General features: G+C 43.2%; 1 protein-coding gene across 1 annotated transcript in view; it reads right to left on the bottom strand.

Moving 5' to 3' along the window:
• The window catches only part of TRPA1 (transient receptor potential cation channel subfamily A member 1), a 56,193-nt gene extending 41,718 nt beyond the window's left edge, over positions 1-14,475 (bottom strand). Inside the window, exons 1-3 of the mRNA XM_027561170.1 lie at positions 14,026-14,475; positions 8,476-8,635; positions 5,624-5,799 (exon numbers count right to left, since the gene is read on the bottom strand). Of these exons, the coding sequence (XP_027416971.1) occupies positions 5,624-5,799; positions 8,476-8,635; positions 14,026-14,133 (444 nt within the window). The 5' untranslated portion in view covers positions 14,134-14,475. The remainder of the gene's footprint in view (positions 1-5,623; positions 5,800-8,475; positions 8,636-14,025) is intronic.
• Positions 14,476-19,468: the final 4,993 nt, after the last annotated feature.

The following is a 19,468-nucleotide window of genomic DNA, read 5'->3' on the forward strand; positions in this document are numbered from 1 at the left end:
AGTGGAGAGGGGGCTCCTCTCACACGCTCTCTGCCTGGCTTACAGGAGCCAAGGACTCAGGGGGCTGAGAGGAAGGGGTCTGAACTAAGGAAGCATGGAATTCATGGACACCCCTGAGGTATTGTTGGTATATTATAGGCTGAGTAGGTTTGGATGTGGTGTGATAAACTGAATGTTTTTGTCCCTCAAAATTCATATATCGAAATCCTAATCCCCAGTGTGGTATTAAGAGGAGGGGCATTTGGGAAGTGCTTAGGTCTACAATGGAGAAGGCAATGGCACCCCACTCCAGTACTCTTGCCTGGAAAATCCCATGGACGGAGGAGCCTGGTAGGCTGCAGTCCATGGGGTCACTAAGAGTCAGACGTGACTGAGTGACTTCCCTTTCACTTTTCACTTTCATGCATCGGAGAAGGAAATGGCAGCCCACTCCAGTGTTCTTGCATGGAGAATCCCAGGGACGGGGGAGCCTGGTGGGCTTCCGTCTATGGGGTCACACAGAGTCGGACACAACTGAAGCGACTTAGCAGTAGGTCTACAAGATGGAGTAGAAGGACGTGCGCTCATCTTCTCCTGTGAGAACTCCAAAATTACAACTCACTGCTGAACAACCATTGACAGGAGAATGTTGGATCCCACCAAAAAAAGATACCACACGTCCAAGGGCAAAGGAGAAGCCTCAGCAAGATGGTAGGAGGGGTGAAATTCTGTTTAGAATCAAACCCCAAACCTACCAGAGACACTCGGAGGGCTCAAACAAAACCTTGTGTACACCAGGAGACCCCACAGAGACTGAGCCATACTTGCCTCTGACTGTCCGAGTGTCTTCTGCAGAGGTACGGGTCAGCAGTGCCTTGCCACCAGAGTAGGGGCTCTGGGTGCAACAGACCTGGGTATTGCATAAGTCCTCTTGGAAGAGGTTGCCATTAACCCTACCATAGAGCCGCCACAGCTTACACAGGACTGGGGAAACAGACTCTTGGAGGGCACAGAGAAAACCTTCTGCACACCAGGACCCAGGAGAAAGGAGCAGTGACCTCACAAGAGACTGACCCAGACTTGCCTCTGAGTGGCCAGGAGTCTCTGGCAGAGGTGTGGGTCGGTGGTGGCCTGCTGCGGGGATGGTGCACTGAGTGTGGCAGAGCATGCACGGGACCTTTTGAAGGAGGTCGCCATTGTCTTCATTACCTCCACCATAGTTTGCTCTCAGGTCAAACAACAGGGAGGGAACACAGCCCCGCCCATCAACAGAAAATTGGATTAAAGATTTACTGAGCATGGCCCCACCCATCAGAACAAGACCCAGTTTCCCCCACAGTCAGTCTCTCCCATTAGGAAGCTTCCATAAGCCTCTTGTCCTTATCCCTCAGAGGGCAGACAGAATGAAAACCACAACCACAGAAAATGAATCCAACTGATCACATGGACCACAGCCTTGTCTAATTCAATGAAACTATGAACCATGCCGTAGGGCAACCCAAGACAGACAGGTCGTGGTGGAGAGTTCTGACAAAATGTGGTCCACTGGAGAAGGGAATGGCAGACCACTTCAGTATTCTTGCCTTGAGAACCCCGTGAACAGTATGAAAAGGCAAAAAGATATGATACTGAAAGATGAACTCCCGAGGTCAGTAGGTGCCCAATATGCTACTGGAGAAGAGTGGAGAAATAACTGCAGAAAGAATGAAGAGATGGAGCCAAAACAAAAACAACACACAGTTGTGGATGTGACCAGTGATGGAGGTAAAGTCCGATGCTATAAAAAAAAACATTGCATAGGAACCTGGAATGTTAGGTCCATTAGTCAAGGCAAATTGGAAATGGTCAAAGAGGAGATGGTAAGAATGAACATCGACATTTTAGTAATCAGTGAACTAAAATGGACTGAAATGGGTGAATTTAACTCAGATGACCATTATATCTAGTACTGTTGGCAAGAATCCCTTAGAAGAAATGGAGTAGCCTCATAAGTCAAGAGAAGAAACATAGTTTTTGGGTGCAGTCTTAAAAATGACAGATTGATCTCTGTTCCTTTCCAAGGCAAACCATTCAATATCACAGTAATCCAAGTCTATGCCCCAACCAGTAATGCTGAAGAAGCTGAGGTTGAATGGTTCTATGAAAACCTATAAGACCTCCTAGAACTAACACCAAAAGAGATGTCCTTTTCATTATAGGGGGCTGGAATGCAAAAGTAGGAAGTCAAGGGATACCTGAAGTAACAGGCAAATTAGGCCTTGGAGTACAAAATGAAGCAGGGCAAAGGCTAACAGAGTTTTGCCAAGAAAATGTACTGGTTATAGCAAACACCCTCTTCCAACAACATGAGACAAGACTCTACACATGGACATCACCAGATGGTCAACACCAAAATCAGATTGATTATATTCTTTGTAGGCAAAGATGGAGAAGCTCTATACAATCAGCAAAAACAAGACTGGGAGCTGACTGTGACTCAGATCATGAACTCTTTATTGCAAAATTCAGACTTAAATTGAAGAAAGTAGAGGAAACCACTAGACCATTCAGGTATGACCTAAATCAAATCCCTTACAATTATATAGTAGAAGTGACACATAGATTCAAGGGATTAGATCTGATAGACAGAGTGCCTGAAGAACTATGCACAGAGTTTAGTGACATTGTACAGTAGCCAGTGATCAAGACCATCCCAAAGAAAAAGAAATGCAAAAGGCAAAATAGCTGTCTCAGGAGGCCTTACAAATAGCTGAGAAAAGAAGAGAAGCAAAAAGCAAAGGAGAAAAGGAAAGATATACCCATCTGAATGCAGAGTTCTGAAGAATAGCAAGGAGAGATAAGAAAGCCTTCCTCAGTGATCAATGCAAAGATATAGAAGAAAACAATAGAATGGGAAAGACTAGAGATCTCTTCAAGAAAATTAGAGATACTAAGGGAACATTTCATGCAAAGATGGGCACAATAAAGGACCGAAATGGTATGGACCTAAAAGAAGCAGAAGATATTAAGAAGAGGTGGGAAGAATACACAGAAGGACAATACAAAAAAGATCTTCCTGACCCAGATAACCACGATGGTGTGATCACCCACCTAGAGCCGGACATCCTGGAAAGTGAAGTCATGTGGGCCTTAGGAAGCATCACTAAGAACAAAGCTAGTGGAGATGATGGAATTCCAGCTGAGCTCTTTCAAATCCTTAAAGATGTTGCCGTGAAAATGCTGCACTCAATATGCCAGAAAATTTGGAAAACTCAGCAGTGGCCACAGGACCAGGAAAAGTCAGTTTTCATTCCAATCCCAAAGAAAGGCAATGCCAAAGAATGCTCAAACTACCACACAATTGTACTCATCTCACACGCTAGCAAAGTAATGCTCAAAATTCTCCAAGCCAGGCTTCAACAGTACCTGAACCGTGAACTTCCAGATGTTCAAGCTGGATTTAAAAAAGGCAGAGGAACCAGAGATCAAATTGCCAACATCCGTTGGATCACTGAAAAAGCAAGAGAGTTCCAGAAAAACACCTACTTCTGCTTTATTGACTATGCCAAAGCCTTTGACTGTGTAGATCACAACAAACCATGGAAAATTCTTAAAGAGATGGGAATACCAGACCAGCTGACCTGCCTCCTGAGAAATCTGCATGCAGATCAGGAAGCAACAGTTATAACTGGACATGGAACAACAGATTGGCTCCTAATCAGGAAAGGAGTAAGTCAAGGCTGTATATTGTAACCCTGCTTATGTAACTTATATGCAAAGTACATCATGCAAAATGCTGGGCTGGATGAAACACAAGCTGGAATTAAGATTGCTGGGAGAAATATCAATAACCTCAAATATGCAGATGACCCCTTATGGCAGAAAGCAAAGAAGAACTAAAGAGCCTCTTGATGAAAGTGAAAGAGGAGAGTGAAAAACCTGGCTTAAAACTCAACATTCAGAAAACTAAGATCATGGCATCCGGTCCCATCACTTCATGGCAAATAGATGGGGAAAGAGTGAGAGACTTTATTTTTGGGGGCTCCAAAATTACTGCAGATGGTGACTACAGCCATGAAATTAAAAGATGCATGCTCCTTGGAAGAAAAGCTATGACCAACCTAGACAGTATATTAAAAAGCAGAGACATTACTTTGCCAACAAGTCTGTTTAGTCAAAGCTATGGTTTTTCCAGTAGTCATGTATGGATGTGAGAGTTGTACTATAAAGAAAGATGAGTGCCGAAGAATTGACGCTTTTGAACTGCGGTCTTGGAGAACACTCTTTAGAGTCCCTTGGACTGCAAGGAGATCCAGCCAGTCCATCCTAAAGAAAATCAGTCCTGAAAATTCATTGAAAGGACTGATGCTGAAGCTGAAACTTCAAAACTTTGGCATCTAATGGAAGAACTGACTCCTTTGAAAAGCCCCTGATGCTGGGAAAGACTGAAGGCAGGAAGAGAAGGGGCCGACAGAGGATGCGATGGTTGGATGTCATCACCCACTCACTGGACATGAGTTTGAGCAAGCTCCAGGAGTTGGTGAAGGACAGGGAAGCCTGGTGTGCTGCAGTCCATTGTGCTGCAAAGAGTGGGACACGACTAAGCAACTGAACTGAACTAGGTCATGAAGGCAGAACCCTCACGAATGGGATTAGCACTCTTATAAACGAAAGCCCAGAAAGCTCTCATTCCTTCCTCAACATGAAGACACAGAGAGACAAAGGCCACCTATGAACCAGGAATCAGGCCCTTACCAGATACCAAATCCACCACTGCCTCAATCTCGGACAACCCAGCCTCCACAGCTGTGAGAGACAGCTGTTGTTCACGCCACTGGGTCTGTGGTTTTCTGTGATAGCAGCCAGAACTGTGACACAACAGCCATGTCATCCTTCGCAACGTTTTTCCTAAAGGAAAATTTACTGCAAGGTCCAAATTACCTACCTCAGAAATGAATTTCTAGAATATAATTCATTTGTAAACTGCGTTTCTCAAGGCTTCCTCTATTTGACCCAATTCACTCTCTTAAAAAAATACTAAGAAATTTCCCCATATTATGATTATGTCTTCTGCTAAGACATGCCATCCACTAAGGCCTGTCACTGACTCTCACAAAAACAATAAATCCTAATTATATTTCCTCTCTTCACGGAGGCACTGGTCACCTCCTTTTTTTGAAGCATTCGATCAGCCAGGTAAAAGCAGTAAAACCCTGACTTGAGAAACATAATAATGAAGACAAATTTCCTAACTCTTGCTTTCGCCTCCTAACTCTTACGCACTAACTAAGCACGTTATTTAATTCACTCTCTTCCTCAGTTTCCTCAGCTATGAAATGGGGATAATAATGGTCTTATTTTATAGATTTTTTAAAATGGGGATTTAAAAACCAAAAACACAGAAGGCTCCTAAACACAGAAAAAGGCTGGTAGCTGATACATAAGAACTAATCAAGAAAATAAGATGGTGCTTATTATTCTTCACGTCATCATCATCACGATCACTATGGAGATGGTTTTGGTCAGAAGAAAAGCCAACTTTAAAATCATCACATGTTGTTGGCCCTGGCAGCTGAGGTTGGCCTTTTGGACGAAGCAGACATAGCTGGACCTGAGGCCCGGCCCATGCTACGTTGCTCGGCCTGGGGACCACCAGCAAGCTCACCTTCATCACGTCATTGTACCCGCCCTGCACAGCCACATGCAGCGGGGCCATCATGCTGCAGTTTCGGAGGTTTGGGTTGGCTCCTTTTCGAAGAAGAAACTTAACACTTTCCACCTGGTTTTTTCCTGCGGCCCAGTGCAGTGGGGTATTTCCGTAATCATCCATCACATTCAGTACTAGAAAAAGACAGCAAAATACAGGTGAGACGTTGCTTGGACTGTACTCAGCACCTACTGCATGCCTATTTACTGCAAAGCTCGGTGCTCAGTCCCATGGTAGAGGCTTCACCTTCTTTAGGAGAAATAAAAAGATAGCTTCAGTTCTCAAAAACATCTAACAGACACCTTTGGGGCTGCATGTCAGTGATGGCACTGACTTTGTCAAATGAGTTAGCTGTCAATCTGTAGGATCCATAGGAAATAGGTCTTCCTATTGCTACATGCTTTTATCTGTGCTATGAATTTGGGGATTTGTTGCAAAGCATTGAGCTTATATAAAAGTAACAACTCTACACCAGGCAACTCTAAGTTCCACGCAACCATTATATCATCCAACCCTCTAATAGCTCACAAGGGGCCATGACCATTTTTCAGAAAGATGAGGACTAGAGAGGTTCAAAATCTTGCCAGCATTATGCAGCCAGTAAGAGCTCTGTAAGCTGACTTAGCTCTTTGAATCTCAGTTTTCTCATATTCAAATTTGGTGGAAGGAAGGAAAGAGGGGAGGGAGGAAGAGAAAGGAGTGTAACAGATAGGTACACCTTGCAATATTCTTAGGAGAAGAATATCAAATCATGTCCTTAAAGATCTTAATGGGGTGTTTGGCCTTTAGCAATGGTTCAAAAAAATGTTAGTGAGAAAAAAGATGCACCACTAACAAACACAAGACTAGAATTAGAGCTTGTGCACCTTGATGCCATACATGATTTTGACATACTTCTACAATATATCATTGTATTATTTACCCTGTGATTAGCATGCCCTTTGACACTACAGGATTTACTTTATATCTGCTCTAAAATAGACACTACCGTCTGCTTTATCAACCATTTTAATTGGTGGTAGTATATTTTTATGTCTGAAGAGAAGGGAAAAGAGCTCATTCATAAATATGACTTAAGGACCACCTACAATGCCTGGAATCCTGCTGCAGCCATATTTCTCATTTCTCTCCTTTTTAACATTTATCTCCCCACTATCTTCTCTCAGTCACTCCAGTGCCTCATTCTCAACCACACACACACACACACACACACACTCACACACACACATACTCTCTCTCTCTCTCACATACTCACACACATCCCTTGACCATTCTGTCTGATCAAGACAAAGCACCACACTCAGCATTTCATTTAGCACCAAACCTCATGAAACCATGGCCAAAACTTACAAACTCCAACTCATCAATTAAATAACTTGAATTTGGCTTTTACCACCATTGCTTTTCATAAATCACTTTTACAGAGGTCAGGAGGCCTTCTAATGTCAAGGTTATTGTGTCTCCTTTCTATATGATCTCTCTGTGGTACCTGATCCTTCTAACTAATCTCTCCCTTGGCTCATGTGCCATCAATCTCATGCATCACTGTCTTCACCATTGTTTTTCTGGCTTTTCCTCTGCCCTCTGACCCTGAGCATTGGTGTTTTACCCTTAGCCACCTTCAATGGCAATTCTATGGTCTTCTAAAGGATTTTCATTCATTTACACAATTTGAGCTACTTCCTATGCAATACTGGCCCTGTAGTGTGACCCTTTCCTTCTATATTTTTGGTCTACTAGATACAAGGTATTAGGCTACAAGTCTACTAGAAATTTTCAAGTGGATGTCCCCTGGGCCTTTTAAACTCAGTATGACCATATTTAAATTGTTTCCTCACATTCACTTTTCTTCTGTTTTCTTATAAACCTTCTTTTCCAGATGGCTAGACTATTAATCTAATTCCTAAATTAAGAATGTCAACATCAGTACACCTTTTCATCACTTACTCCTTGCATTCAATCTTTATCAAGCACTTTCCACTCTACATGTGAAATAGCCCCTGAATCTCTCCCTTTCTCCTTATTCCAGTCTCAAAACCCTAGTGGATGCTCAACTTCTCTTTACTACTAAAATAGCTTTTTAACTGACCTTCATCTTACATTAAATAATAATGGTCTTATTACACCACCTCACTGCTTAAATCTCTGTGTCATCCTGCTTCCTTATCAACTACAGCTGAGTTTCTCAGAGAAGGCTGGGGGCACAAGGCTGGGGAGGATGTGACATCTTCTTGGGGTGTCAATTTTATTGACACGATAAGGGTGGCACTAGAGGTAAAGAACCCACCTGCCAATGCAGGAGACATAAGAGATTCGCGTTCGATCCCTGGGTCGGGAAAATCCCCTGGAGAAGGAAATGGCTAGCCATTCTACTATTCTCGCCTGGAGAATCCCATGGACAGAGGAGCCTGGTGGGCTATAGTCCACAGGGTCCCAAAGAGACAGACACAACTGAAGTGACTTAGCATGTGCATACTTCAAGCAAGCAATTTAAGTATGTGATGACCTCAGTGGAAACAGTATATAAGAATACATGAAATACACATTAATTTTTATGATCTATCATGCAATTGCAAAGAAAATCTGCACTGGCAGTGGGCTGCCCCAGATCCTTGCACCGTCCTCTGCAGTATTTCTGTGGAAAAGATTGAAGGGCACTGGCTGGAGGAAAGACCACATTCCTGAGTGAGACATTCAGGCCCTTTATAATCTGGAACTAATCAACCCTCCAGAATCACTTCATTCCACTCTTTCCAAATGAGTCTAATGAGATGATGAAATACATAGCACTAGCTGTAAAGTTCTGTTACCTTCACAGGAGGATTCATTGACAATCATCTCCATCAGCTCCACTTGACCTTCTTCTGCAGCATGGTGCAAAGGTGAGGCATTCACATCATCATATTTTTTAAATCTCTTTTGTTTCTTCACAAAGTTTTGTAGACCGCATTTGTTTCCCTCGAACACCACCTAGAAGTATATACAAAATTGTTACCTTAAATAAGCATATATAAAACTTAGTATAATAAGTTCATTGTCAAAGGATTATCATCCAAGCTAGTTCTTGTGCTTATGATAAAGTAAATAATTTTTTTTTCTGAAGAACACAAAATGTTTAGACATATAGAGCATGCCCCAGAACATACATGCTCAGTTGTGTTTGACTCGTTGTGACCCTACGGACTGTAGCCCGCCAGGCTCCTCTGTCCATGGGTTTTTCCAGGCAAGAATACTGGAGTGGGTAGCCATTTCCTACTCCAGGAGATCTTCTGAACCTAGGAATCGAACCTGTGTCTCCTTAATTGCCTGGCTGATTCTTAGACATATAGAAAGAAAGTGAAAGTGTTAGTCAGTCATGTGTGACTCTTTGAGGCCCCCTGGACTGTAGTCCGCCAACCCCCTCTATCCATGGAATTCTCCAGGCACGAACACTGGAGTGGGTAGCCATTCCCTTCTCCAGGAGATCTTCCTGACCCAAGGATGGAACCCAGGTCTGCAAATGCTTTTACATTGATAAGCACATTAAATAAATAATTTGATTTTCTGATGCCAAACCTGTATATGCTGTAGAAATAAAGGCCTTGAGAAGAGTTTGGAAGTAAATGTAATAGATGCGAGCTGAGAAGAAAATAAGTAGAGTGAAAACATAGAGGCATTGTCTCTTCTAGGTGAAAAATGTACTGAAACCACAGCATAAGGGATTCTAGTTGATGAAAAAAGATTTTCGTGAATGCAAGGAGTAAGAGTAGAGCTAAATTACTGTCCTTTCTTTGGCCTTTCTGCTGATAGTCAATTCCCATACAATGTGTTCCTAAGTAATGGAGATAGAATCATACTGAAGGATGGTGATGTAAGTCTCTTGGTCAGTTATCTTGAACAGCTGCCCACTCTCCTCTGGGAATGAACTATCCCCCCTCTTTTGATGACTTGGATTCTGAACCAGGCCAAGTCAGGTCAGGTGCAGTGCCTCATGGTTCTCTGCAGGCAGGAAGGGCTAACATTTAGTTTAGTTCAGTTCAGTTCAGTTGCTCAACCATGTCCGACTCTTTGCGACCCCATGGACTGCAGCATTCCAGGCTTCCCTGTCCATCACCAACACCCAGAGCTTGCTCAAACTCATGTCCATCAAGTTGGTGATGCCATCCAACCATCTCATCCTCTGTCATCCCCTTCTCCTCCTGCCTTCAATCTTTCCCAGCATCAGAGTCTTTTCCAATACTCTTTTCCAGTCAGAGTCAGTTTTTCACATCAGGTGACCAAAGAACTTGAGCTTCAGCCTCAGCATCAGCCCTTCCAATCAATATTCAGGACTGATTTCCTTTAGGATGGACTGGTCTGATCTTGCAGTCCAAGGGACTCTCAAGAATCTTCTCCAACACCACAGTTCAAAAGCATCAATTCTTTGGCACTCAGCTTTCTTTATAGTCCAACTCTCACATCCATACATGACTACTGGAGAAACCATAGCTTTGACTAGATGGACCTTTGTTGGCAAAGTAGTATCTCTGCTTTTTAATATGCTGTCTAGGTTTGTTGTGGCTTTTCTTCCAAGGAGCAAGTGTCTTTTAATTTCATGGCTGCAGTCACCATCTGCAGGGATTTTGGAGCCCCCAAAAATTAAAGTCTCTCACTGTTTCTACTGTCTGTGTACTTACTTACCACCAAAGATCAAGACACTGAGAGGTTACATTGTTTACCCAAAGGCACACAGTAAGGAACGAAGTTAGAATTTGAATGGAAGGTATATGGAATACAGATTTTGTCTGACTGATGAATGCCAAAAATCCAACATACAGTGGAGACTGAAGTTGTGATAGAGAAACTGTGTGATAAAGTTTCCAGATCATAAAAACAAACTTTGCAGGACAAGTTCCATAAGTTTTGGGCATAGTTGGCAGTTGTCACTGGCCTGGAAAAGTATGATTCCAAACAGACATTAATGTCCACTGACGTCAGGGGGGAGAAAGAACTTTCTAGAATATCTAAATTTTCTCTAAGATTTGTTTTCTTCATGCTCTTTATATTCTTTATTATAACTGCACTAAAGATGACTTATCATGGATGACAGTATATCTCTTCCTTGTGAAATTTCGAGGTGTTGATATTCTGCTTTTGATTCATTCTCACAAGGTATGAAATTTCCAAATTTATATATATTCAGTAATAGATTTAAAATGAGCTCTTCACAGAAGTAGGCTCTTTTTCAATGTCTCACCCCATCAAAGGAAGTTTACCTGACTCCATTAGGAAGTATTATAGCACTTGAAATTGATACGTTCTTCCAGTAATAATAAAGGAATTCTATCGTCTACCCCACAGTGTCAAAAAGAGCAATTTACAGGTCTACTCAGTGATGTGCAGTCAACACAAACCCAATTACACACTCTTTGACAGCCAGGCCTGGGTTCAGAGGCTCATGAGGTACTGCTGAGTTCACAATGATAACAAAGCATCTAAATATTTTATACAAGCTCATCAGATGTGCTGTCTGAATTTAGTTTACGGCATGTTACCTAGGCTTCCAAGAGATTTCTTTAAAGAAAGTACTGAAAGTCAAGGATGTCATCTAGACAAGTTATTACACATTCAGTCAATAGAGTTTTCTGCTGTCACAGGTCACTTCACATTCTTTCCGGTTCTGAACTCTATGACTAGATACAGGATGTAACAGACTAGACCACGTTTGTTGTTGTTGTTCAGTCACTAAGTTGTGTCTGACTCTTTGCGACCCCATGGCCTGCAGCACGCCAGGCTTCCCTGTCCTTCACCGTCTCTCAGAGTTTGCTCAAATTCATGTCCATTGAGTAGGTGACACTCTCTTAACCATCTTATCCTCTGCCTCCCCCTTCTTCTCCTGCCCTCAATCTTTCCCAGCATCAGGATCTTTTCCAATGAGTTGGCTCTTCACATCAGGTGGCCAGAGTATTGGAGCTTCAGCGTTAGCACCAATGATTATTCAATATTTTAATGAATATTCAGGGTTGATTTCCTTTAGGATTGATTGGTTAGTTCTCCTATTACGTTTAAAGAAGCTAATTCTGAGTTCTTTAAACTGGAGGTATCAAATACACCTGTTTTAGGTGGTTTTAATGAAATACATATAAGCAGTATGGGGCAAAAAGGAAGGAAATTATTACAATGAGAGATTTTAACAAATGGGAGATTATAACTACGAGAATTAAGTAAGGTAAGCGTTAGTCACTCAGTCGTGCCCAACTCGATGCAATCCCCCCATGAACTGTAGCCTGACAGGCTCCTCTGTCCATGGAATTCTCCAGGCGAGAATACTGAGTAGTTAGCCATTTCCTCCTCCAAGGGATCTTCCCGACTCAAGGATTGAACCCAGGTCTCCTGTATTGCAGGTGGATTCATTACTGTCTAAGCCATCAGGGAAGCCCATAACAATGAGAAATTAAGGCCCAATGCTAAAGTATTAACTCCCTTGAAAGAAAGTCATTGGAAAAGATTAAAAGCATCAGTCAGATGATTCATATTCCACATTTCTAATCTTGTAAGTTTTCTGCCATACTTCGATTTTGTCAGGATTCCTGAGATGTGTGTGCATGCTGGAGAAAATATTGTACACCACGTCTTCTTAATGAGGAAATCCTTAGAGTTCAGAACTCTCCAGAGTGCTACATGTATTCGTTTGTAATTATTCTCACTGCTGAGATTTCTACAGGATGATTTAAAGTCAGGTAACAAAATAAAATGTATAAATCCCTCAATCTACAAGCTTGACTGTGGTTTTCAAAAGCCTTAGATAACATAAATGCTTCTGCTGGATTTAGGCAAGAAAACTAAACAAAGACAAATAAAAACACAAAGAAAGTAAGTTTGAGACACTGTATTGCAAAATTCCTTCACTGATTATCTCCAGAAAACAGAGACCACATTGATAAGTAAAGAAAGTACATTTGGTGTGATTTTCAAAATTAAAAATTTTTTTCCAGTCCCTTAATGTTAATTCCAAAGATGCTATCCTAGTGTTTGACATTCACTTATAACTTCAGTTCTTTGTATTAAGCTAAAAGACCATAGTTATTATACTAATATTAAGGAGGAGGAAAAGTATTTAATCTGGATTTAATCTGGATGCACCTTGGGAGGCCTGGTGTGTGGTTTTATGTAATTTTCTATGCATGCCTGACTCACATGCAGAATTAAAAACACTGTCTATTCACCTAACCTATTTAGAGGGCAACTTGGCAATTTCTACCAAAATTAAGCCCATAGGTGACTTTAGATCCTACTAGGCCTTTAACATACTCATTAAGGTACTGTAGACAGAGGAAGCCATATCTACACCCACAGACACTCAATCACGTGTGTAATAGCACAACAAAACAAACACACACATGCTGGTCTGGTAAAGCATAACACATTCATACAAGGGAATATTATAAAGCTGCTAAGAAGAATGAGATACATCTCCAGCGGCTAATTTTGAAAGTATTCCAAAATATATTCCATGAGCAAATCCAAGTGTAAATGGTTTCACCATGCAAAGACATTTGTGGTGGCGTTGGAGAGAGCTTTTAATTCTTTTAATGTTTAAAAAGAGATGTTTCCTCCTACTGACAACGTGAGGCATCCAGCGATGAGTTTTCTGAGCATCCGATAGCCTCCGCCCTCAGTTAGCACCATCAGCCAGCAGCAACCTGAGCTGGTGCAGCCTTTTGGTCAAAGCGACTTTGGAATCCGCAAAAGAAACAGAAGCCCCATCCTAGTCCTTGGGACCTCCGGAAGACCACCTAGCTTCGAAGGGTCTCCTCCCTCAAAGTCCCTTCCGACTGACTGCCCCAGCCCCTGGAGGAGTCTGCCCACCCGTCCTCCAATCCCTGCAACACCTCACTGTTAGGTTCTGCTTCCATTTCCCTCCGCAAGACAAGCATGCTTCTAGAACCCCAAACTCCTATTAAGCAGCTAGCTCTCCGACCGCCAGATTCAGCCATCTAGTTGTTTGGTTCTAAATAAAATCTGTAAAAAGGAGAACAGCACGCACTCCAAAACTGGTTCCGATTTTGGCACCAGGCAGTTGCGGCCAAATGCTAGCGGTACTTTGGGGGTAGATCTCCTCACGCTGCAGCTGCCCACCACAAGCAAGAGCAGGGTGAACAAACAAGCAAACAGGAAGGACAAAGCCGGCACCTGCTGGCGGGCGCCTTTTAAGAACGCGGCTCCCCGAGTTCCCCACTTCCCGAGGTCCATCCTGGACCGCACGCACACCCCAAGCAGACAGCCCTCACCTGGCCGGGTCCTCCCATCCCGGGGCTGCCCTCTAGGAAACTTCGAGTCGAGGAGGGTAAAGTTAGGAAGAGCCGACCCGCGCCCGGACTTGCGAGCGCCCGCCCGGGTACCTTGAAGTCATTGCTGTTGTCCTTGTGGTCCTCCACTCCCAGGCAGACGAAGTCCCGGGGCTCCTTCTTCTCCCCGGGGCGCAGCATCTTCCTCAGGCTTCGCCTCATTGACCACGCCCCGAACGCCACCTGCGGCAGCTGCTCCCCGCGGGCGCGGGCACCTAGGGCGAGACAGTCGCCGTGAGCCGGCGCCGGGCGCGGCCTGGGCACTAGCGGCGCGGGCGCCGCTGGAGTCCGCGCCGGAGCTCAGAGCTCTTCCGCACACGGCGGTCCCCGGGAGAAAGGAGGTTTGCTCTGCGTGAGGCCGGGAGGACTTCTGGCCAGAGTTGCCCGGCTCGGGCTACTTGTAGGGCAGGAAGCAGGAGGGGCGCGTGGAGGGGTGGGGACGCGCCATCGTGTCCACGCGCGGCCAGGGGGAGGCCGCGCCATGTGTGTCCCCGGGCGGTAAGCGCAACCGGCTGCAGCAGCGCACCCTTGAGTCTAGGTGTCACATCAGAGTGTCTCCACCGAATCTAGACTCATAATAAAAACCCTGAGAGCCCCAGTCCTGTCCTGCAATCAGAGAGAAAGGAAGGGGCGAGCAGCGGGACGGACGGGGGAGAGAATGACAAGAGAGTGGCTGGGTACACTGGGAAGATGTTTATTTTTCTATTATTTAAATATTTTTTAATTTATATATTTATTTAAAAAAGAAAATCACAATACTCAGACCATTCTTAAAGTGGGACAATCAACTCTTGTAAAATGGGTGTAAATCAAAAGAATACCCTGGAATTAGAGGCATTGTGTTCTAAGGCTTTCAATTTTGAGATCAGTCCTGGCTTCTTGCAAACCAAAGCAGAAAGTTGTTACATTTTTTAATGAAAGGCTTTTAGTGGAGTTTTATTTCTATGCAATGCAGAATTGACAGACCTCTGTATTCTCTCTCTTCCTGGCACATAGTACTACATACAGTTTTGAGGTAATGATGTTTACAGCAGGTTTGGGGGGAAGGTTTCATTTATCTCTTAAATGATAAACACCACAAAATGTCAAGATTGTGAGATCTGACACAACTTTGCCTTCAAGAGTACTAGACTGTGAAACTTGTCATATTATGTTTAAGGAGGACTTGGAGTGTTCATTGATGTTTAAGATTTTAATATTTCTAAAGGCCATTACAGTGACCTGGATATGTGCTGAAAGCCAAACTTAACATTTTGTTTTGTTTTGTTTTAACAAAAAACTGTTTCAAATAAATCCTGTTTCAACACAATGAAAAAAAAGTTTGTTGTGAGACTTCCCTGTCAGTCCGGTGGTTAAGACTCCGGGCTTCCAATGCAAGGGCCCTGTGTTTGATCACTGGTGGGGGTACTAAGATCTCATATACCATTTGGCAAACCCAAATTTCAAAAATAAATGAATAGGTTTATTTGTTTTCCCAGCTAAAAGTCACCAGGCTTCAGCTTCCTGTGCTGCATCATTGTAGAAGGCTCTTTGAGCTGGAGAGGTTTTTAGAAAAACTTATCTTTCCAAAAGAAAAGAAAGTGAAAGTTGGTCTCACAGTCGTGTCTGATTCTTTGTGATCCCATGGACTGTAGCCTGCCAGGCTCCTCTGTCCATGGAATTCTCCAGGCTAGAGTACTGGAGTGGGTGGCCATTTCCTTCTCTAGGGGATCTTTCCAACCCAGGGATCGAACCCGGTCTCCTGCATTGCAGGCAGATTTTTTTACCAGCTGAGCTACTAGGGAAGAAAAGAGGAGTGATTAAATCCTAGCAGTGGGTTGAGGGATTAGAAGTCACTTTGAACCTCTGGCCCCATTTCCTGTGCATACAATACTAATCCCCTCAGGGACTGGTGTTTCAGCCGGGCTAATAAAATGACTGTTAGATTATACAAGAAATCATGATGACTAGTATCCACTTGTTTACCCTCTGCACTGTTTGAACAGGCTTATCTTCATGGGCCAGTGCTGAGTTTATTAATCAACAGAGCTGGTGTAATTGTGGAGTGGAAGGTGTCTACTCTCTGTGAGAGAGGCTAGTTTTACATCTACCTACAAATAATATAGCCACTGAAAGTATGTTTGCCACATGTTGCCACTATGTTTCTGGCACAAGTTTAGAAAGAAAAAACTTCCTTCCAAAGCTAATTACTCTGCACAGTCTTGAATTTAACTGACACTCTTTTGGCAGTTGGGGAGCTTCTTAGGTGGCACAGTGGTAAAGAATCTGCCTGCCAGTACAGGAGACACAAGAGACAGGAGTTCGATCCCTGGGTTCAGAAGATCCCCCAGAAAAGGGGATGGCAACCTGCTCCAGTATTCTTGCCTGGAAAATTCCATGGACAGAGGAGCCTGGCAGGCATAGGGTCCCAAAAAGTCAGACATGACTGAGCACTCGTGCTCTTTTAAACACTCTGGATTGTCATAGTCACCTGTAATCTCCAGAGCCTAACATAAGAGCCCTGTGGACCCAAGACCTGACAGAGAGCAGGCACTGAATAAAGGTTTGTTGACTGCTTACTCTGCAGGCTACACTGGAGAGCATTTAAGGGTAGGTAGTTGCTGCTAAGTCACTTCAGTCGTGTCCGACTCTGTGCGACCCCATAGACGGCAGCCCACCAGGCTCCCCTGTCCCTGGGATTCTCCAGGCAAGAACACTGGAGTGGGTTGCCATTTCCTTCTCCAATGCAGGAAAGTGAAAAGTGAAAGTGTAGTCACTCAGTCGTGTCCGACTCTTAGCGACCCTAAGGACTGCAGCCTACCAGGTTCCTCCATCCATGGGGTTTTCTAGGCAAGAGTACTGGAGTGGGGTACCATCGCCTTCTAGGCAATGCCAAAGAATGCTCCAACTACCGCACAATTGCACTCATCTCACATACCAGCAAAGTAATGCTCTAAATTCTCCAAGCCAGGCTTCCACAGTATGTGAACCGTGAACTTCCAGATGTTCAAGCTGAATTTAGAAACAGCAGAGGAACAAGAGATCAAATTGCCAACATCTGTTGGAACATCAAAAAAGCGAGAGTTCCAGAAAAACATCTGCTTTATTGACTAGGCCAAAGCCTTTGACTATGTGGATCACAACAAACTGTGGAAAATTCTAAAAGAGATGGGAATACCAGACCACCTTACTGGCCTCCTGAGAAATCTGTATGTAGATCAAGAAGCAACAATTAGAACTGGACATGGAACAACAGACTGGTTCCAAATTGGGAAAGGAGTACATCAAGGCTGTATACTGTCACCCTGCTTATTTAACTTATATGCAGAGTACATCATGAGAAATGCTAGACTGGATGAAGCACAAGCTGGAATCAAGATTTCCAGGAGAAATATCAATAACCTCAGATATGCAGATGACACCACCCTTGTGGCAGGAAGTAAAGAGGAACTCAAAAGCCTCTTGATGAGAGTGAAAGAAGAGAGTGAAAAAGTTGGCTTAAAGCACAACATTCAGAAAACTAAGATCATGGCATATGGTCCCATCAGTTCAATTCAGTTCAGTCACTCAGTCATGTCCAACTCTTTAGGACCTTATGGGCTGCAGCACACCAGGCCTCCCTGTACATCACCACCTCCCAGAGTTTACTCAAACTCATATCCATTGAATCCGTGATGCCATCCAACCATCTCATCCTCTATCAGCTTCTTCTCCTCCTGCCTTCAATCTTTCCCAGCATCAGGGTCTATTCAAATGAATCAGTCCTGCGCATCATAAGGTGGCCAAAGTATTGGAGTTGCAGCTTCACTATCAGTCCTTCCAATGTATATTCAGCACTGATTTCCTGTAGGATAGACTGGTTGGATCTCCTTGCAGTCCAAGGGACTCTCAAGAGTCTTCTCCATGTATACCTATGGCTGATTCATATTGAGGTTTGACAGAAAACAGCAAAATTCTATAAAGCAATTATTCTTCAATAAAAAACAAATAAAATTTTAAAAAAGAGTCTTCTCCAATACCACAGTTCAAAAGCATCAATTCTTCAGCACTCAGCTTTCTTTATAGTCCAACTTTCACATCCATACATGTCTACTGGAAAAACCATAGCTTTAATTAGACGGACCTTTGTTGGCAAAGTAATGTCTCTGCTTTTTAATATGCTGTCTAGGTTGATCATAGCTTTTCTTCCAAGGAGCAAGCGTCTTTTAATTTCATGGCTGCAGTCACCATCCACAGTGATTTTGGAGCCCCCCCAAATAAAATCTGTCACTGTTTCTATTGTTTCAGCATCTATTTGCCATGAAGTGATGGGACCAGATGCCATGATATTAGTTTCCTGAATGTTGAGCTTTAAGCCAACATTTTCACTCTCCTCTTTCACTTTCATCAAGAGGCTCTTTAGTTCTTCTTCACTTTCTGCCATAAAGGTGGTGTCATCTGCACATCTGAGGTTATTGATATTTCTCCCAGCAATCTTGATTCCAGCTTGTGCTTCATCTGGCCCAGCATTTCACATGACGTACTCTACATATAAGTTCAATAAGCAGGGTGACAATATATAGCCTTGATGTACTCCTTTCCCAATTTGGAAGCAGTCTGTTGTTCCATGTCCAGTCCTAACTGGCCCCATCACTTCATGGCAAATAGATGGGGAAACCATGGAAACAGTGACAGACTTTATTTTGGGGGGTTCCAAAATCACTGTGGATGGTAACTGTCACCATGAAATTAAAAGATGCTTTCTCCTTGGAAGAAAAGCTATTACCAAGCTAGACAGCATATTAAAAAGCAGAGACATTACTAGACGAAGGTCTGTCTAGCCAAAGCTATGGTTTTTCCAGTAGTCATGTATGGATGTGAGAGTTGGACTATAAAGAAAGCTGAGCACTGAGGAATTGATGCTTTTGAACTGTGATGTTGGAGAACACTCTTGAGAGTCCCTTGGAATGCAAGGAGATCAAACCAGTCAATCTTAAAGGAAATCAGTCCTGAATATTCATTGGAAGGACTGATGCTGAAGCTGAAACTCCAATACTTTGGTCACCTGATGCGAAGAACTGACTCCTTAGAAAAGACCCTGATGCTGGGAAAGATTGAAGGTGGGAGGAGAAGGGAACGGCAGAGGATGAGATGGTTGGATGGCATCACCGACTCAATGGACATGAGTTTGAGTAAACTCCGGGAGTTGGTGATGAATAGGGAGGCCTGGCGTGCTGTGATTCATGGGGTCGCAAAGAGTTGGACACGACTGAGCAACTGAACTGAACTAAACTGAATATAAGCATTTAAAGTTCTTAAAACAGATATTGTTAACCTTTTTAATACTGTTTAATACTTATGAATGATAGCCTCAGGGAAGTTGGAAAAATCGCAAAACTTGGAATTTGGAAAGGAGAACTCACAATCATTATTAAATTCTTAAGGAGCTACTACCATAAAATATTTAAAATCATGACTCAATCATGGAATATCCTCTAGTCAGTGACATCTTGTATTTGTAAGCAAGCAATTCATGATA

Source organism: Bos indicus x Bos taurus, chromosome 14 (assembly GCF_003369695.1).
Source record: "Bos indicus x Bos taurus breed Angus x Brahman F1 hybrid chromosome 14, Bos_hybrid_MaternalHap_v2.0, whole genome shotgun sequence".
NCBI lineage: Eukaryota > Metazoa > Chordata > Mammalia > Artiodactyla > Bovidae > Bos > Bos indicus x Bos taurus.